Consider the following 21,038-nt stretch of genomic DNA (forward strand, 5'->3'; position numbering starts at 1 on the left):
GGGATCTATTAGACCCCTTCATACGCTCGCCGGTTCTGACATCACACAGTGGGAGGAACAGCTTCAGTTCCTCTCAATGTGAGGCTGGACATGGATGCCGCCGGTCGCGTTGCTCCTGGACTTTCCGATCGCAGAGGGGGGTGGGGACTTTTTTTACTAAAAAAAAAAAAAAAAATGACACCGGGATCATGGTTGTGGCCTCAACCATGATCCCGGTTATAACCGCCTCCCTACCAGGACGTATATATACATTGGCCGGTAGGGAGGTGGTCAGTGGCGGTGCGTCCATTAGGACGCACAGGCGCCGCCCCCCTCTCTCCAGCCACCTCCTCTTTGACTAATGGATAGATTCTTGCATAGCATAAATCTATTCATGGCCGCCGCTGCCACCCCCCTATTCAGGCGCCCGGCCCCTGAATTACAGCGGGGGGGGGGGGGGGGGGTGTTTTTTGAAGCACCTGATTAGAGCCATAGGCACTAATAGGTGTAAAAAACGGTGACTTCAATGCAAAATCGCGTCCCTTTGGACTTCAATGCCAAAAAGGCCCCCTAAAAAAAAAATTGTGTCCCATTGACTTCAATGTAAAAAACGCCCCCTGGTGACTTCAGTGCAAAATCCACGTCCCATTGACTTCAATGCAAAAACGCCCCCTAGTGACTTCAATGCAAAATTTGCGTCCCATTGACTCCAATGCTAAATCACATCCCATTGACTTCAATGCAAATACGCCAGAAACATTACATTTCAAAAATGTTTTTTTTTTATAAAGAGGGCAATCCTAATGTTATATTTTGGTGCACCACTAATGTTAAGTCTTCAGTTCAGAAGCTGTTCAACTCTCTGCTTCTGCATGAGTCCCTCTGCATGGGGGATAGTGGAAGCCTCGTTTAAACCCAAATGATTATAAATGGTCTTTAACATGCTATATAACCCATAAGTGTGCATACTCACTTAGCCACAAAAGAATTCATTTTCTGTAGAATGAAAACAAATCCGTTTTGATCCTGCCTTTTGCCGGCATTCCCTTCCTGTCTGTGTCCCCCGCTGCAGCCTGTGATTGTATAGATCGGCCATGGCCACTTCCATTGAGCATGCTTAATTTTCAGTTCCCATCTAAGCCGTTCATCTCCTCTTTTTCTCTTCTGAGCAGCCCAGGTGACTATAGGGTCACATATGTGGGTGTATACACAGTGGTAAAGTGGATTCCGAACCCCCCCCAAAAATGTATATAATGTATATGTCTTCATAAATACATGTGTTAACTATATGTGCTGGTATTATTATTATATATTTTTTTTTTTTTTTTTTTTTAATATGCATCTTTCCTGTACTAGAAAGTACCTGGTGATCTTGCCTTCCTCAGTGCTTTCCCCCCTGGTGGCAATGATCTGCAGGCTCGTAGAGGGGGGAAAAAAAGTAGAAAACCACTTTACTTCTAAAGCAATATACAATCACATTTGTGGCTGTTGGTGTGCCTTGCCTATACAAGGGCGGGCAGGTAACTAGAGTTTAGGTTTCCTTTGCCCATTTCCACTCCAGACATCTGTAATGCAGCATTCTGTCATTGTGGGGACAAAATCTGTCCCGTCTCCAGAGAGGCCAATTTGGTTGATGCCAAGGACCAAGCTTTCCCCTGGCTTGATGGTTGAGGAATCCAGCTCTGGGGGAGAAGTCCTGGGGCACCATGTTGGTGCAGGAGATTTATTCTTCAGCGGAGAGGAACCTCCTAGACCTTCTGGTGATTTGACTGTCCCCTTTCAGTGTGGGGACCCACCCTGTTGGAGGATCCGATCCAGTCGAAGAACACCATAGTGCCCGGCCCTACATAAACCATCAAGAAGGAACTAGAAGTCTTTCTGCGGCAAGCGAGGTAGAGCGGACATGTCCTGTGCTGGACTTCCATATTCCAGCCTTTTTAGCCGCCTACATTCCAGGCGTAGATTCCTTGGAGGGACATTAAGGATCTCTTGGCCTTCAGGCCTGAACATGGAAAGGTTTGCAACCAGTTATCTTCTGACGCAAGCTATGAATGCTCTGGTGGCTCAATGGGATAAGTGCACCCTGATCTAGGAATTTTCTCCACCGAAACTTCTTTTCTTCCCCAGTTTTTTTGTTGTTACCTTGAGCCTGTTTGCTGTGTTTACTCACCCCCTCAGTTGGACTGCTTTTGGGCATACCAGAATTTTTGTACTCGCCCGTAAAAATAATTTTTTTGGAGTCCAAACCTCCTGTAGCTGGTAGTATAATTCAAGCGTTTATGACTTCCTGTGTCCTCCTAGTGGACTCCAAGAAAAAAGAATTTATGGTGAGTACAAAATTCTTATTGTGAAATAAATGTTATCTTTTATTTAGGAATCTGTAGCTCTCCTACTGGTGTCCTTACAATGAAAGGTTTTGGGATGTCCAATCTTAAATTAGATCTAAAGTCAAAGTTGACTTTTGGGTCTTTCAGCTCCCTTGTGTTGCCCTCATTTGAAAAAAAGCAGCAACACTGTAAATCAGAGGCTCTGATTGGCTGTTCATGCAGGGTCAGCCAATCAGGACTTCTGCCCCCACTGTGGCAAAAGATGTGGAAGTGAAGACAGTAGATCATCGAAGTCCTGATGACCCCATTCTGAGCTGCAGACCTCAAGTCATTCTTTATACTTCAGGGTCCCGGTAAGAGGTGATGATTTCTTCATAGTGGACTTTAAAAATTGATTTTTAATGATTTTGTTACACCTGTGTCACCATGTCTTCTGTAGGTGTCCAGCAGAAAATACCTTATGGTCACCTGTAATTATGTAGCCAGAGAGTGTGGCGTCAACAAATGCATGTCCATCAAAGAAGCCAAAGAGAAAATGTCCGCAGCTTGTGCTGATCAGCGGGGAGGATCTGACACACTACAGAGAGATGTCCTACAAGGTCACAGGTACTTCCCTTCTGTTTTATGTGTCCTTAACCCCTACATAACCAGTTCATCACTGATGTGTTTCAGCAGGGCTTTTTTCAAATGGGAGTGTGGAGGAACGCAGTTCCGGCACCTTCAGCACTGAATGTATATTATACCAAGGGGTGAGGGGTGTGCTGGAGGGTCTACTGATGCTTGCTGCTGGGGTATCTATTGTTGCTGGGGAGGAATATTGCTGCTGGTGGGGGTATCTATTGTTGCTGGGGAGTGAATTGTTGATGGGAGAGATCCACTGTTGAGGTAAGGTTGCTGGCTGCTGGAGATTATATTGGTGCTGGCTACTGGATCTATTGCTGCTGTAATGGATCTATTGTTGCTAGGGGTATTTTTGTTGTGGAAATCTATTGCTGCTGGGGAGATCTATTTTTGAAGGGGGGGGGGGGGGGGGGGTGGTCTGTAGTTGCCTGAGAAGATATATTGTTGCTTAGGGGGGTCTATTGCTGATGGTGAGGGTCTATTGTTGCTGGGACGGATCTGTTATTGCTGAGGGATCTGTTATTGTTGGGGAGGAGGGTCTATTGCTGCTGGTGGGGGTCTATTGTTGCTGGGGGATCCATTGTCACTGGGGAATCTATAGTAGCTTGAGAAGGTATATTGCTGCTGGTGGGGGTCTATTGTTGCTGGGTGTATATGTTTTGTGGGGGTATTTTGTTGCTGGGAGGGATCTGTTGTTGAGAGATCTATTATTGTTGGGGAGGAGGGTCTATTACTGCTGGTGGGGGTCTATTTTTGCTGGGATGGATCTGTTGTTGATGGGGGTATTCTGTTGTTGGGGGATCTATAGTTGCTGAGGGATCTATTATTGTTGGGGAGGAGGGTCTATTGATGCTGGTGGTGGTCTATTGTTGCTGGGGGCATTTTGTTGCTGGGAGGGATCTGTTGTTGCTGGGGGGGGATCTATAGTGGCTTTTAAAAAGATATATTGCTGCTGGTGGGGGTATTTTGTTGCTGGGAGGGATCTATTGTTGATGCGGGTATTCTGTTTTGGGGGATCTATAGTTGCTGAGGGATCTATTATTGTTGGGGAGGAGGGTCTATTGCTGCTGGTGGGGGTCTATTGTTGCTGGGAGGCATCTGTTTTTTGCTGGGGGGGGGGGGGGGGTCTATAGTTGCTTGAGAAGATATATTGCTGCTGGTGGGGGTCTATTGTTGCTGGTGGGGGTCTATTGTTGCTGGTGGGGGTCTATTGTTGCTGGGAGGGATCTGTTGTTGCGATCTGTTGTTGCTGGGAGGGATCTGTTGTTGCTGGTAGGGATCTGTTGTTGCTGGGAGGGATCTGTTGTTGCTGGGAGGGATCTGTTGTTGCTGGGAGGGATCTGTTGTTGCTAAAGGGATCTATTATTGTTGGGGAGGGTCTATTGTTGCTGGCTGCAGGGGACCTATTTTACTGCCTTTCGTTTGCCAATTCCAAACAAACTACTTAGCACCAAAAATGATACTTGGTCCTGTAATCTCTAAAAAGGGGGTGGAAACCAAGGGACGGTGATCGGAGGGGGGTGGGGGGAGGGGGTGTTGACTTGGAAGGGGGCAGTACCTGCTCCTATTCTCTGTTTCAGTTGGCCCCTCTGTGCCATTCAGAGTGAGTAAACGCACCACAACGCTCCATAAATCTGGTTCAAGTGTTTTCTGTAATGTGCGGTAAAGACATTTTATTTGCCGTGAGCCGCCACAACACATTGCATTGTCCTAAGGAGAGTGAAATGAGTCTCTGCATAATGTCTTTATGCATCCCCCATACCAGCACAGTCAGTGCAACTCCATATTGCTGACTTACAGCATTAGGATATTCCAACCATAAAGTTCTGTTAAGGGGCCAAAAGGAACCAACAATCCTCCAGAAATAATGTGAAGTTCAGCATTGCCCATTTCTAAGGACCAGGGCTATTTCTGACATTTGTTGTTTACAAGGAAAAATCCGTATTTTTTTTTTTTCTAGAAAATTACTTTGAACCCTCAAACATTATATTATTTATTTCCCTAGATCAGTGATGGTGAACCTTGGCCACCCCCCCCCCCCCAGATGTTTTGGAACTACATTTCTCATGAAGCTCATGCACTCTGCAGTGTAGTATTACTTTTTGTTACATCGTATTTTACAAATTTTTTGAGATAAAAAAGAAGAAAACAGTGAAGTTAGCCCAATTTTTTTGTATAATGTGAAAGATGATGTTACGCCGAGTAAATAGATACCCAACATGTTACACTTTAAAATTGCGCACCCTCGTGAAATGGCGCCAGGCTTCAGTACATAAAAATCTCCATAGGCGACGCTTTAAACATTTTTACAGGTTACATGTTTTGAGTTACAGAGGAGGTCTAGTACTAGAATTGTTGCTCTCCGCTCTAACGATCACAGCAATACCTCACATGTGTGGTTTGAACACCGTTTACATATGTGGGCACGACGTACGTATGCGTTGGCTTCTGCACGCAACGTCAAAGAGGACTGGGGCGCTTTAAATGTATTTTTTAAATTTTTTTTTTTATTTATTTATTTTTTGATCACTTTTATTCCTGTTACAAGGACTGTAAACATCCCTTGTAATAGAAAAAAGCATGACAGGTCCTCTTTATTGCGAGATCTGGGGGTCAAAAAGACCTCAAATCTCACATTTACACTTAAGAGGAAGTAGGGATGGGTACCTGTCAAAACAGGTATCCGCTCCCCCCTCCCCCTGAAAGGTACCAAGTGTGGCACCAGATGGGGGGGGGGGGGAGGCAGGTAAGCGGAACTTACACTTTTGGGTGGAACTTCACTTTAAAAGCAAAAGAAAAAAAAATGTATTTTACATTTCCAAAAAAAAAATGGCCGTCAGGCGGAAGTGGCGTTGGACCTCGTTCCGGTCCTCCAAGAGTCGAGTGGGGGCCATCTTGCCTTGACGCGACTTTCTGCCCATCTCTCTGGGGGATCGGATCGTTTCCCCCGGAAATAAAATGCTAAAATTTAAATAAATATTATCCAAGGGTGGTTACGGATTCCCTCCTATTTATTTCCTATATGTATTAATTTGTCTATTCCTATAGTTAGCTAGTCTAATAAGACTCTATTGATAAGCACAATGATATAAGGCTATGAAAACAAACACACTGCTTAATAAAAACAACGTCTTATTTATTTTCCAAGAAAATAGGAAAATGCTAACATGAAAATACTATAGGGCATATAACAAAATAACATCAAAAGTACTAATCGCAAGGTGGTCCCTTAGACACGGTTTCATCAGCTGGCTCAGAATGGTAAAAGAGAGGGCTCTCTGTCTTGTCAGCCCTTTTTATACTTCAGTCATACACCGTCCAGACCCAACCCCATTGCCGGCCCATCTAGACCTTGACGAATCAAGTACTTACGAGGCAGTCCTCCTCCGATTATATTATATTACTGTCCGTCCTGCTGTATTGGCCTCTAGGCGCAGCAATTGTCCATGTATCATGCCGATGTGTGCTGGGTCAATCTTCAGTGCCTTTTGATCTTTGTAATCCACCTTCATCAATCACCCTGGAAGCCATGGCCCTCTTTGAAGCTCGCTTGCATAGCTTTATCACACCAGACGATCAGGAGCCAAGCTTTTGTTCAGCCTTGCTTCTTTCAGATGAATAATCTGATATGGTACAAAGCTTTGATGTGCAACTTGTTACATTCCAGACAGCCCCCCAAGAATACGATGGCCTGGTATAGCTATAGTTCATATTTCAAACACCTCTTATATTTATGAAATAAAACATGTTGCCTTCCAACATACTCCGCTTTTGCACCTAAAGGGCACATATCACCCTTCTTCAGACACGGCTCCTATGAACAGCCCATACCTGTCAACGCGCTGCGCTTCCCAACATGTGTTTCAGAACCAGTTCCTATGGAACAGTCCATAACTGTCTTAACGTGTTCATATTCAAACACCTCTTGTATTTATCAAATAAAACATGTTGCCTTCCAACACCCCGTTTACAGACGGCTCCAGTAAGCTGGGAAACAAACAGGAATCAACGGGAGGGGAGGCGGGGGGCACCTCTCCCGCTGCCTATAAAAGTGATGACGCGTGGAATCTGCTGCCGGGACTACTTTTATTGCACGCCGAATCGCCCACTGTATAAAAAAATACAGAGGTTGTGGCCTATATATCAAGAATAATGTACAAGCGAATGTGAGAGATGACATCACTGAGGGAGCTAGAGAGGAGGTGGAATCCTTATGGGTAGAGCTCCAAAGGGATGAAGCTAAGGGGAAAATAATACTGGGAGTATGCTATAGGCCCCCTAACCTGAGGGAGGAAGTGGAGACGGATCTCCTATCACAAATTGGATTAGCAGCAAGGATGGGAAGTGTTATCATAAATGGAGGATTTTAATTATCCAGACATAGACTGGGTGGAGGGAACCGCGCATTCATTTAAGGCTCGCCAGTTCCTTAATGTCTTGCAGGGACAATTTTATTGGTCAGATGGTAGACGCACCAACTAGAAATAAAACATTACTGGATCTACTGATTACCAACAATACAGACCTGATCAAAGATGTGGAAATACGGGGCAATTTAGGTAACAGCGATCACAGGTCATTAGTTTCAGTATAAATCACACAAATAGGAAACATGAAGGGAACACCAAGACACTGAATTTCAAAAGAGCCAACTTCCCTAAACTACAAACCTTGCTAAAAGGCATAAATTGGGATAAAATATTAGGAACACAAGTATACGGAGGAGAGATGGGTTTGCTTTAAGAGCATATTAAATAAGGCATTAGCCAATGTATCCCATTGGGTAATAAATTTAAAAGAGCGAACAAAAATCCTGGATGGCTTAACTCCGATGTAAAAATGCATATAAAAGCAAAGGAGAAGGCCTCAAAAAAATACAAGGTTGAGGGATCATCCTCAGCATTCAGACTTTATAAAGAATGCAATAAGAAATGTAAGGGTGCAATTAGGACGGCTAAGATAGAACATGAAAGACACATAGCGGAGGAGAGCAAAAAAAATCCCAAGAAATTCTTTAAGTATGTAAACAGTAAAAAAGGGAGGACAGACCATATTGGCCCCATAAAGAATGAGGAAGGACATCTGGTTACAAAGGATGGGGAGATGGCAAAGGTATTGAATTTATTCTTCTCCTCAGTCTTCACGAGTGAATCGGGGGGCTTCAGTAACCAAAACTGCAGTGTTTATCCTCATGACACAACACAGGAAGCACCTCCATGGTTAACAGAGGACGGAATTAAAATTAGACTTGAGAAACTTAACATTAATAAATCACCGGGACCAGATGGCTTGCATCCGAGGGTACTTAGGGAACTCAGTCAGGTGATTGCCAGACCGTTGTTCCTAATTTTTACAGACAGTCTATTGACTGGAATGGTACCAGCTGATTGGAGAAAAGCCAATGTAGCACCAATATTTAAAAAGGGCCCAAAAAACATCCCAGGGAATTACAGATCAGTTAGCCTAACATCAATAGTATGTAAACTCTTGGAGGGGATGATAAGGGACTATATACAAGATTTTAGTAATAAGAACGGTATCATTAGCAGTAATCAGCATGGATTCATGAAGAATCGTTCTTGCCAAACCAATCTATTAACCTTCTATGAGGAGGTGAGTTGCCATCTAGATAAAGGAAGGCCCGTAGACGTGGTCTATCTGGATTTTGCAAAAGCATTTGACACAGTTCCCCATAAACGTTTACTGTACAAAATAAGGTCCGTTGGCATGGACCATAGGGTGAGTACATGGATTGAAAACTGGCTACAAGGGCGAGTTCAGAGGGTGGTGATAAATGGGGAGTACTCAGAATGGTCAGGGGTGGGTAGTGGGGTTCCCCAGGGTTCTGTGCTGGGACCAATCCTATTTAATTTGTTTATAAACGACCTGGAGGATGGGATAAAGTTCAATCTCTGTATTTGCAGACGATACTAAGCTAAGCAGGGCAATAACTTCTCCGCAGGATGTGGAAACCTTGCAAAAAGACCTGAACAAATTAATGGGGTGGGCAACTACATGGCAAATGAGGTTCAATGTAGAAAAATGTAAAATAATGCATTTGGGTGGCAAAAATATGAATGCAATCTATACACTGGGGGGAGAACCTCTGGGGGAATCTAGGATGGAAAAGCACCTGGGGGTCCTAGTAGATGATAGGCTCAGCAATGGCATGCAATGCCAAGCTGCTGCTAATAAAGCAAACAGAATATTGGCATGCATTAAAACGGGGATCAACTCCAGAGATAAAACGATAATTCTCCCGCTCTACAAGACTCTGGTCCGGCCGCACCTGGAGTATGCTGTCCAGTTCTGGGCACCAGTCCTCAGGAAGGATGTACTGGAAATGGAGCGAGTACAAAGAAGGGCAACAAAGCTAATAAAGGGTCTGGAGGATCTTAGTTATGAGGAAAGGTTGCGAGCACTGAACTTATTCTCTCTGGAGAAGAGACGCTTGAGAGGGGATATGATTTCAATTTACAAATACCGTACTGGTGACCCCATAATAGGGAGAAAACTTTTTCGCAGAAGAGAGCTTAAGACTCGTGGCCACTCATTACAATTAGAAGAAAAGAGGTTTAACCTTAAACTACGTAGAGGGTTCTTTACTGTAAGAGCGGCAAGGATGTGGAATTCCCTTCTACAGGCGGTGGTCTCAGCGGGGAGCATTGATAGCTTCAAGAAACTATTAGATAATCACCTGAATGACCGCAACATACAGGGATATGTAATGTAATACTGACACATAATCACACACATAAGTTGGACTTGATGGACGTGTTTCTTTTTTCAACCTACTATGTAACTATGTGGCAGCTAGCCAGTAGTAATGTAAGTAATGACGTACATATACAGTGCGCAGTCCAGAAGAGGTTAATAGAGTGGACAATTGTTATAAATCTCATCAAGTGGTTAATGTTTGTGTCCCCATTGTAGAGGTTTACCCTCACTTCCTGTTCTAGTGACCACACAGGAAGTCTCCCAAAGGACATACAAACAGAAACAAAAACCTCGATAGAGGATATATCTCTTTCTATGCAAAAGTAAAAGCATCACAAAATAAAAAGCAAAGTGTTAGTATTTACTTAGAACGGAACTCTTACATGACTATATAATAGAGCCTATAGTCATATATTCATAAGATGACCGATGCTGTTCTGAAATACTGCTAGTGGAACTATCTACATCTGTCTTGGATACATTTTTTATGGTGTCATCTGATGCAATTTTTTTTTTTTTTTTTGGTTTTTCTCAGAACTGCTGGAAGAATTCGGTGTGAAGGTGGAGCGGCTGGGTTTTGATGAAAACTTTGTTGATATCACAGAACTGGTGGATAAGAAGTTACAGGAGCAGCAGAATGATGGCGGCCTAGAGGTGTCTGGACATGTCTACAATGATCACAGTAAGAACGCGCTTTAGCGCTGTTTGTTTGATTATTGCTTCATGCACAAAGATTAGTTCACTGTGTTTAATCATGTGACCTCCGGAAGATTTACCCCCCCCCCCCCCCCCCCCCCCCCATGACCAGGCCCATTTTTGTGATATGGCACTGAGTTACTTTAACTGACAATTGCGGGGGTGTGCGACGCTGTACCAAAGTAAGATTTATGTCTTTTTTTTTCCCAACAAATAGAACATTCTTTTGGTGGTATTTGATCACCTGTGCGGTTTTCATTTTTTGCGCTATAAAAAAAATAGGATTTTTTAAAACAGCTTACCTGTAAAATCCTTTTCTTTCGAAGGACATCACGGGACACAGAGCCACAGTAATTACTGATGGGTTATATAGGTATCACTGGTGATTGGACACTGGCACACCCTATCAGGAAGTTCAACCCCCTATATAATCCCTCCCCCTTGCAGGGATACCTCAGTTTTGTAGCCAAGCAATATAGTGTATTAGAAGAGGGGTGGGACCTCTGTGTCCCGTGATGTCCTTCGAAAGAAAAGGATTTTACAGGTAAGCTGTTTTAAAAAATCCTATTTTCTTTCTCGAACATCACGGGACACAGAGCCACAGTAATTACTGATGGGATGTCCCAGAGCAATGCTACCTGAGGGGGGGGAACCACGACCAAGTAGGGTGCAATCAGACCTGAGGACCCTGTACCGCTGCCTGCAGCACACTACGCCCAAAGGCGATATCCTCATGCCTTCTCACATCCACCTGATACAATCTGGTGAATGTATGAACTGAAGACCAGGTTGCGGCCTTGCAGATTTGAGCCATAGAGGCCCGGTGATGCACTGCCCAAGAAGCACCAATAGCCCTTGTGGAATGTGCCCTGATCTGAAACGGAGGAATCTTCTGTTTCAAACCGTAAGCTTGAATGATCAACTGTCAAATCCATTTAGAAATGGTAGCTTTTGACGCTGCCTGTCCTCTATTGGGACCCTCTGGCAGCACAAACAAAACATGCGTCTTGCGGATCTGAGTAGTTGCCCCTAGATAGGCCTTAACTGCTCTTACTACATCCAACGAATGTAGAGATCTCTCTTCCGGAGAACAGGGATCTGGAAAAAAGGAAGGTAGAACAATGTCTTGGTTTAAATGAAAATCAGAAACCACCTTCGGTAAAAAACTAGGATGAGGGCGTAGTACCACTCTATCCTTGTGTATAATCAAATAAGGCTCCTTACAGGAAAGAGCTGCTAATTCTGATACTCTTCTAGCAGAAGAGATGGCCACCAGAAAAATTAATTTCCTTGTCAACAAGACCAAAGGAATCTGACTTATTGGTTCAAAAGGCCGTTTCTGTAACACAGCCAGGACCAAATTCAAGTCCCAGGGGTTTAGGGACGCTTTAACCGGAGGATTAAGACGCATCACCCCCTGCATAAAGTTTCGGACCAAAGAATGCGAAGCAAGGGGCCGCTGAAATAATACTGATAAAGCAGAGACCTGGCCCTTGATGGTACTCAAGGCCAGCTTCATCTCTAATCCCATCTGTAGAAAATCAAGGATTCTACCTATGACATATTTCCTGGGATGCCAACCTCTGGATTCACACCAGGTTATATAAGCTTTCCAGACTCTATGATAAATCATCCTGGAAGCTGGCTTCCTTGCATTAATCAAGGTAGATATGACAGGACCTGAGAGCCCACGACTCTTCAGAACGTGGGTCTCAATAGCCAAACCATCAAATTTATCGTTTGTAAGGCAGGATGGAACACTGGACCTTGAGATAGCAGGTCTGGGCGTTCCGGTAGTGTCCACGGGGAACCCACCGTCATCCTTACTATTTCTGCATACCAAGTCCTTCTGGGCCAAGCGGGGGCCACCAGAAGTACCGACTTCCTTTCCTGCCTGATCCTGCGAAGGAGTCGTGGTAGTAGCAGAATAGGCGGGAATGCGTAAATCAGTGAGAACCGATGCCACGGAATCACCAACGCATCCGTCCCGCATGCAAGAGGATCTTTTGTCCTTGCCACAAATCTGTCTATCTTTTTGTTGAATCGGGATGCAAAGAGATCTACATCTGGAACCCCCCATCTTTGGCATATGGCCCAAAAGACGTCGGGATGCAGAGACCATTCCCCTGGAAGTAACTGCTGGCGACTTAGATAGTCCGCCTGCCAATTCTCTATTCCCGGGATGAAAACTGCCGATATGCATGGCACATGCATCTCTGCCCAGACTAAGATCTGGTTCACCTCTTTTTGAGCAGCTTGGCTCCGGGTGCCTCCCTGATGATTGACATAAGCCACTGCTGTGGCATTGTCGGACTGGATCCTGACCGGACAACCCTGTAGCCTGATCGTCCAGGCTTTTAGAGCTAGATGTATCGCCCGGATCTCCAGAATGTTGATGGGTAAGGTCCTCTCTGTCTTGGACCATACTCCTTGGACCGCAGCCTGTTCCAGAACTGCTCCCCAACCTGACAGACTGGCATCTGTTGTTGCCACCGTCCAGGTAACCGGTAGAAAGGATTTCCCCTTCTGCAGGTTTTCGGGTATGAGCCACCAATTGAGGCTGTGACGCACCGCATGCGACAGGTGCATCGGAAAGTCTAATGCCTGAACCTTCTTGTTCCAGGTCGACAGAATACTGTGTTGCAGCATTCTTGAGTGAAACTGAGCATAGGGAACTGCTTCGAATGAAGACACCATCTTCCCTAGTAGCCTCATACAAAGGCGGACTGAGGGACCCTTCTTGGTCCTTACTGTCAGAATCAGCTCTCTCAAAGCAGTGATCTTTGCCTGGGGTAGAAATATTTTCTCCTGGCTTGTATGTATAATCAGACCTAAATATTCCAGTCTTCTTACTGGTTTTAGGAAAGACTTTTCTAAGTTGAGGATCCAACCCAGGTGTTCTAGATACCTGACCGTGGTCCTCAAGTTTCCATTCAAAGAGGCTACCGACCGGTCTATCAAGAGCAGGTCGTCTAGGTATGCTATGACAGCTATACCCTGAGCCCTTAATCTGGCCAGAGGAGGAGCCAAGATCTTTGTGAACACTCGAGGTGCAGTGGCTATCCCAAAGGGCAGAGCCATAAACTGGAAATGGCGCCCTCCTACCTCGAAGCGCAGAAACTTCTGATGAGCAAGAAAAATGGGCACATGCAGATATGCATCTCTGATGTCTATTGATGCCAGAAATTCTCCTCCCTGCAGGGTGGGAACTACTGTTCGAATTGATTCCATGCGGAAGGATTGAATCCTTAGGAATCGGTTCAGATCCCTTAAGTCCAAAATGGGCCTGACATCCCCATTTGGCTTTTGGACCGTAAAAAGGTTGGAATAGAAGCCCAATCCCTGGTCCTTTGCGGGAACTATCATAATGACCTCCTGCGACAAAAGTCGCTCTAACGCTAGAAGGAGCGACTGCTTCTTCTCTGGGTCTCTGGGAACATTTGATCTGAGGAACCGATGAGAAGGGAATTCCTGAAACTCCAGCTTGTACCCTAAGGTTACCGTGGAGACTACCCATCTGTCCTGGAAGTCCTCCTGCCAGAGCTCTGAGAATTGTCGCAGTCTTCCCCCCACTCGAGTGAGCGGGGGCGCCCCCTCATGCAGAGGTCTTAGTGTTTTGCCTAGTAGGCTTCTTTCCCCAGGACTTCTTTTGTCCCTGGGGTTGACTCTTGTCTCTGGACCCCGATGGAGGCGGCCGTCGAGACTGCCTGGAGGCTGAAGCCCCCGGCGCTGGGGAAAGAGTCCGTTTGAAAGAGGGACGCTTACTCTTCTTCTTGACAGGTAAGAGAGTGCTTTTCCCACAAGAGATTCTCTTGATATAGTTATCCAAGTCCTCTCCAAACAACCTTGCACCACGAAATGGAAACCCAGCCAGTAGCTTCTTACATGGTGCTTCGGCTGACCAATTTTTCAACCATAGGATTCTACGTATATGCACCAACCCCAGTGAAAGACGGGAGGTTTGCACGATAGAATCTCTAATGGCGTCAACCACAAAGCATAAGGCCGCTGGAAGGTTAGCAAACCCCTGGGCCTGCTGTTCAGGTAATACTTTGATGACCTGCTTAACATGGTCTCTTAAGTATTGACAGACTCCAATCGCTGCTATTGCAGGTTGGGCCACTGATCCTGCTAAGGAGAAAACATCCTTCAATAGGGATTCCATCCTTTTATCTACAGGATCCCTGAGCATCTGAGCATTGTCTACAGGACAAGTCAGGCTATTATTTATGGAGGAAATGGCGGCATCAATAGCTGGTATTCCCCACATTTTAATAAACCTTTCTTCCATCGGATAAAGTGTTGAAAACTTTCTCGGCGGAAAAAAACGTTTGTCTGGGTGATCCCACTCAGAATAAATAAGCTTTTCAAGTAAAGTATGAACAGGAAAAGCATGTGCTGCTTGGAAAGGTTTCAGTGACCCCAAAGCAGAAGAGGATTCTTTAGCAGTTTCAGGTATGGGCAACTTAAATGTGGAGCGGACCAATCCAGTGAGGATCTGCACTAAGACTTTCTCCTCTTGGGAAGTCGCAGAGGGTCCCTCTCCACCTGAATCCTCCGAAGAGGAATCATCCATCCCATCCCGATCCTCTGAAAGGGATTCATCTCCTTTATCCCAGAGCTCCTCTGTCTGAGGGTCTTGGGGAACAGAGGAAAGCCTAGTGCGTTTTCTTCCACTGAGTGAAGACGTAATCACGGCCATTAATCTTTCCTCTAGACCATTAATGGTTGAGGAAAAAACCTCTTGTGTAATATATACAGGGGCTGAAGTGCCAGAAGCAGGTGTAGCCCCTGACCCCGATGGCTCTCCCTGGCTAGCCGTCCCTGGCCCATCTTTAGGGGGGAAGGATGCTGCCGACAGGGGGCCCTCAGAACCTGAACGAGATCCCCTAGTGTCTCTGGTTCCTGGGGTGCTTGAACCTCTTCTACCCATAGTGCAAAGCAACAAGGTGTGAGGTATACAAATGAACACTGTCCGCTGAGCGATGTAGTCTGGCTAAAAGCCTTGCTACCCAATGCTCAGTCTGGTGTTACTTCAGTAAATGCTGCCTAGGAGAATGCCTGTGTCCCACCTTACATGCGACCGTCAGCTCTGTGTCTCTCAGAAGGCTGAGTGCACCTGTACAGAGTGCCTTTAATAGCCTGCAGCTGGCCTGAGTGGGAGTCTAAACACTCTGTTTGAAAAAACCGTCAGAGACTGGGGCCCCCATCAGTAGGGGGATCCAACAGTTCTGGGACCGTAAAGCACCTCGCCAGAAATTAGGAAGTTTAAAGCCATTTTCTGATCTGCGGGGTCCAGCTCTCTAAAAAGAGAAGCATTACGGGTAAAACCTCGTTTCTTCGGACACGAGGCCCGGGTACCATTCAATTCGGCCATGAAAAGACACTTTGAATGGATCCGGTTCGCCTGGCTTGCCCCAGTATAGGATCTTAGGATATTCCCTTTGGAGCTCAGCACAGGACATCTTTACACGTCCATCACCTAAGACACTGGCGTAAAAACTGAGGTATCCCTGCAAGGGGGAGGGATTATATAGGGGGTTGAACTTCCTGATAGGGTGTGCCAGTGTCCAATCACCAGTGATACCTATATAACCCATCAGTAATTACTGTGGCTCTGTGTCCCGTGATGTTCGAGAAAGAAAAAAGAGCAACAATTTTGAAAAAAAAAAAACAAACCAATATTTCTTTCTCGAACATCACGGGACACAGAGCCACAGTAATTACTGATGGGTTATATAGGTATCACTGGTGATTGGACACTGGCACACCCTATCAGGAAGTTCAACCCCCTATATAATCCCTCCCCCTTGCAGGGATACCTCAGTTTTTATGCCAGTGTCTTAGGTGATGGACGTGTAAAGATGTCCTGTGCTGAGCTCCAAAGGGAATATCCTAAGATCCTATACTGGGGCAAGCCAGGCGAACCGGATCCATTCAAAGTGTCTTTTCATGGCCGAATTGAATGGTACCCGGGCCTCGTGTCCGAAGAAACGAGGTTTTACCCGTAATGCTTCTCTTTTTAGAGAGCTGGACCCCGCAGATCAGAAAATGGCTTTAAACTTCCTAATTTCTGGCGAGGTGCTTTACGGTCCCAGAACTGTTGCATCCCCCTACTGATGGGGGCCCCAGTCTCTGACGTTTTTTTCAAACGGAGCCCACCGTGAGAGGTGAAGATTGGGTCTGTGTAAACAGCACCCTGCGGCTGGATAAGGTAAGAGGAGATTCCACAGAATTTTTGAGTTCTAGTGGCTTTTCTCCTTTAAGGTAAATGCATGCTATGCCTATTGTGACCACCGGGGGCTGCTAAGAGCACAAACCTACACATGCTGAATGTCTGTCTCAGGTGTAATCGCTGTGTATGTCCCAGCGTATCAAGCAGGCTGCAAGCAGGTAAGGTGGATGGGGGGATTTCTCATGTTTGAATGTTCCCCCCCAGGCTAGAGAGGGGCCACAGGGGTCTAGAAAGTGGTTATACCACCCGGGCTCTGTGGCCTAATGGCCACCATCTCTGAAGATAGCCGTTCAGGCAAATCTTGTTACCAGTCTCCCTCCTCCCCCCCCCCCATCCCCAGCCTTTTCCCCAGAGCATGACAGGAGAGTCGGCAGTGCGGGAAGCGCTCGTTTTTTTCAAAACTCGAGGGGGGGGGCGGTAGAGGAGGGGGCGGGATGTCAGCACAGAGTGTTTAGACTCCCACTCAGGCCAGCTGCAGGCTATTAAAGGCACTCTGTACAGGTGCACTCAGCCTTCTGAGAGACACAGAGCTGACGGTCGCATGTAAGGTGGGACACAGGCATTCTCCTAGGCAGCATTTACTGAAGTAACACCAGACTGAGCATTGGGTAGCAAGGCTTTTAGCCAGACTACATCGCTCAGCGGACAGTGTTCATTTGTATACCTCACACCTTGTTGCTTTGCACTATGGGTAGAAGAGGTTCAAGCACCCCAGGAACCAGAGACACTAGGGGATCTCGTTCAGGTTCTGAGGGCCCCCTGTCGGCAGCATCCTTCCCCCCTAAAGATGGGCCAGGGACGGCTAGCCAGGGAGAGCCATTGGGGTCAGGGGCTACACCTGCTTCTGGCACTTCAGCCCCTGTATATATTACACAAGAGGTTTTTTCCTCAACCATTAGTGGTCTAGAGGAAAGATTAATGGCCGTGATTATGTCTTCACTCAGTGGAAGAAAACGCACTAGGCTTTCCTCTGTTCCCCAAGACCCTCAGACAGAGGAGCTCTGGGATAAAGGAGATGAATCCCTTTCAGAGGATCGGGATGGGATGGATGATTCCTCTTCGGAGGATTCAGGTGGAGAGGGACCCTCTGCGACTTCCCAAGAGGAGAAAGTCTTAGTGCAGATCCTCACTGGATTGGTCCGCTCCACATTTAAGTTGCCCATACCTGAAACTGCTAAAGAATCCTCTTCTGCTTTGGGGTCACTGAAACCTTTCCAAGCAGCACATGCTTTTCCTGTTCATACTTTACTTGAAAAGCTTATTTATTCTGAGTGGGATCACCCAGACAAACGTTTTTTTCCGCCGAGAAAGTTTTCAACACTTTATCCGATGGAAGAAAAGTTTATTAAAATGTGGGGAATTACGGCTATTGATGCCGCCATTTCCTCAATAAATAATAGCCTGACTTGTCCTGTAGACAATGCTCAGATGCTCAGGGATCCTGTAGATAAAAGGATGGAATCCCTATTGAAGGATGTTTTCTCCTTAGCAGGATCAGTGGCCCAACCTGCAATAGCAGCGATTGGAGTCTGTCAATACTTAAGAGACCATGTTAAGCAGGTCATCAAAGTATTACCTGAACAGCAGGCCCAGGGGTTTGCTAACCTTCCAGCGGCCTTATGCTTTGTGGTTGACGCCATTAGAGATTCTATCGTGCAAACCTCCCGTCTTTCACTGGGGTTGGTGCATATACGTAGAATCCTATGGTTGAAAAATTGGTCAGCCGAAGCACCATGTAAGAAGCTACTGGCTGGGTTTCCATTTCGTGGTGCAAGGTTGTTTGGAGAGGACTTGGATAACTATATCAAGAGAATCTCTTGTGGGAAAAGCACTCTCTTACCTGTCAAGAAGAAGAGTAAGCGTCCCTCTTTCAAACGGACTCTTTCCCCAGCGCTGGGGGCTTCAGCCTCCAGGCAGTCTCGACGGCCGCCTCCATCGGGGTCCAGAGACAAGAGTCAACCCCAGGGACAAAAGAAGTCCTGGGGAAAGAAGCCTACTAGGCAAAACACTAAGACCTCTGCATGAGGGGGCGCCCCCGCTCACTCGAGTGGGGGGAAGACTGCGACAATTCTCAGAGCTCTGGCAGGAGGACTTCCAGGACAGATGGGTAGTCTCCACGGTAACCTTAGGGTACAAGCTGGAGTTTCAGGAATTCCCTTCTCCTCGGTTCCTCAGATCAAATGTTCCCAGAGACCCAGAGAAGAAGCAGTCGCTCCTTCTAGCGTTAGAGCGACTTTTGTCGCAGGAGGTCATTAGGATAGTTCCCGCAAAGGACCAGGGATTGGGCTTCTATTCCAACCTTTTTACGGTCCAAAAGCCAAATGGGGATGTCAGGCCCATTTTGGACTTAAGGGATCTGAACCGATTCCTAAGGATTCAATCCTTCCGCATGGAATCAATTCGAACAGTAGTTCCCACCCTGCAGGGAGGAGAATTTCTGGCATCAATAGACATCAGAGATGCATATCTGCATGTGCCCATTTTTCCTGCTCATCAGAAGTTTCTGCGCTTCGAGGTAGGAGGGCGCCATTTCCAGTTTATGGCTCTGCCCTTTGGGATAGCCACTGCACCTCGAGTGTTCACAAAGATCTTGGCTCCTCCTCTGGCCAGATTAAGGGCTCAGGGTATAGCTGTCATAGCATACCTAGACGACCTGCTCTTGATAGACCGGTCGGTAGCCTCTTTGAATGGAAACTTGAGGACCACGGTCAGGTATCTAGAACACCTGGGTTGGATCCTCAACTTAGAAAAGTCTTTCCTAAAACCAGTAAGAAGACTGGAATATTTAGGTCTGATTATACATACAAGCCAGGAGAAAATATTTCTACCCCAGGCAAAGATCACTGCTTTGAGAGAGCTGATTCTGACAGTAAGGACCAAGAAGGGTCCCTCAGTCCGCCTTTGTATGAGGCTACTAGGGAAGATGGTGTCTTCATTCGAAGCAGTTCCCTATGCTCAGTTTCACTCAAGAATGCTGCAACACAGTATTCTGTCGACCTGGAACAAGAAGGTTCAGGCATTAGACTTTCCGATGCACCTGTCGCATGCGGTGCGTCAGAGCCTCAATTGGTGGCTCATACCCGAAAACCTGCAGAAGGGGAAATCCTTTCTACCGGTTACCTGGACGGTGGTAACAACAGATGCCAGTCTGTCAGGTTGGGGAGCAGTTCTGGAACAGGCTGCGGTCCAAGGGGTATGGTCCAAGACAGAGAGGACCTTACCCATCAACATTCTGGAGATCCGGGCGATACATCTAGCTCTAAAAGCCTGGACTATCAGGCTACAGGGTTGTCCGGTCAGGATCCAGTCCGACAATGCCACAGCAGTGGCTTATGTCAATTATCAGGGAGGCACCCGGAGCCGAGCTGCTCAAAAAGAGGTGAACCAGATCTTAGTCTGGGCAGAGATGCATGTGCCATGCATATCGGCAGTTTTCATCCCGGGAATAGAGAATTGGCAGGCGGACTATCTAAGTCGCCAGCAGTTACTTCCAGGGGAATGGTCTCTGCATCCCGACGTCTTTTGGGCCATATGCCAAAGATGGGGGGTTCCAGATGTAGATCTCTTTGCATCCCGATTCAACAAAAAGATAGATTTGTGGCAAGGACAAAAGATCCTCTTGCATGCGGGACGGATGCGTTGGTGATTCCGTGGCATCGGTTCTCACTGATTTACGCATTCCCGCCTATTCTGCTACTACCACGACTCCTTCGCAGGATCAGGCAGGAAAGGAAGTCGGTACTTCTGGTGGCCCCCGCTTGGCCCAGAAGGACTTGGTATGCAGAAATAGTAAGGATGACGGTGGGTTCCCCGTGGACCCTACCGGTACGCCCAGACCTGTTATCTCAAGGTCCAGTGTTCCATCCTGCCTTACAAACGATAAATTTGACGGTTTGGCTATTGAGACCCACGTTCTGAAGAGTCGTGGGCTCTCAGGTCCTGTCATATCTACCTTGATTAATGCAAGGAAGCCAGCTTCCAGGATGATTTATCATAGAGTCTGGAAAGCTTATATAACCTGGTGTGAATCCAGAGGTTGGCATCCCAGGAAATATGTCATAGGTAGAATCCTTGATTTTCTACAGATGGGATTAGAGATGAAGCTGGCCTTGAGTACCATCAAGGGCCAGGTCTCTGCTTTATCAGTATTATTTCAGCGGCCACTTGCTTCGCATTCTTTGGTCCGAAACTTTATGCAGGGGGTGATGCGTCTTAATCCTCCGGTTAAAGCGCCCCTAAACCCCTGGGACTTGAATTTGGTCCTGGCTGTGTTACAGAAACGGCCTTTTGAACCAATAAGTCAGATTCCTTTGGTCTTGTTGACAAGGAAATTAATTTTTCTGGTGGCCATCTCTTCTGCTAGAAGAGTATCAGAATTAGCAGCCCTTTCCTGTAAGAAGCCTTATTTGATTATACACAAGGATAGAGTGGTACTACGCCCTCATCCTAGTTTTTTACCGAAG

At 46.4% G+C, this 21,038-nt stretch overlaps 1 protein-coding gene across 1 annotated transcript in view; it reads left to right on the forward strand.

The window, feature by feature from the left end:
* Nucleotides 1–2,751: 2,751 nt before the first annotated feature.
* The window catches only part of POLI (DNA polymerase iota), a 40,383-nt gene continuing 22,096 nt past the window's right edge, over nucleotides 2,752–21,038 (forward strand). The window contains 3 exon segments of the mRNA XM_073619884.1: nucleotides 2,752–2,838; nucleotides 2,840–2,912; nucleotides 10,180–10,326. Of these exon segments, the coding sequence (XP_073475985.1) occupies nucleotides 2,767–2,838; nucleotides 2,840–2,912; nucleotides 10,180–10,326 (292 nt within the window). The 5' untranslated portion in view covers nucleotides 2,752–2,766.

Source organism: Aquarana catesbeiana, linkage group LG01 (assembly GCF_042186555.1).
Source record: "Aquarana catesbeiana isolate 2022-GZ linkage group LG01, ASM4218655v1, whole genome shotgun sequence".
In the NCBI taxonomy this organism is placed as follows: Eukaryota; Metazoa; Chordata; class Amphibia; order Anura; family Ranidae; genus Aquarana; species Aquarana catesbeiana.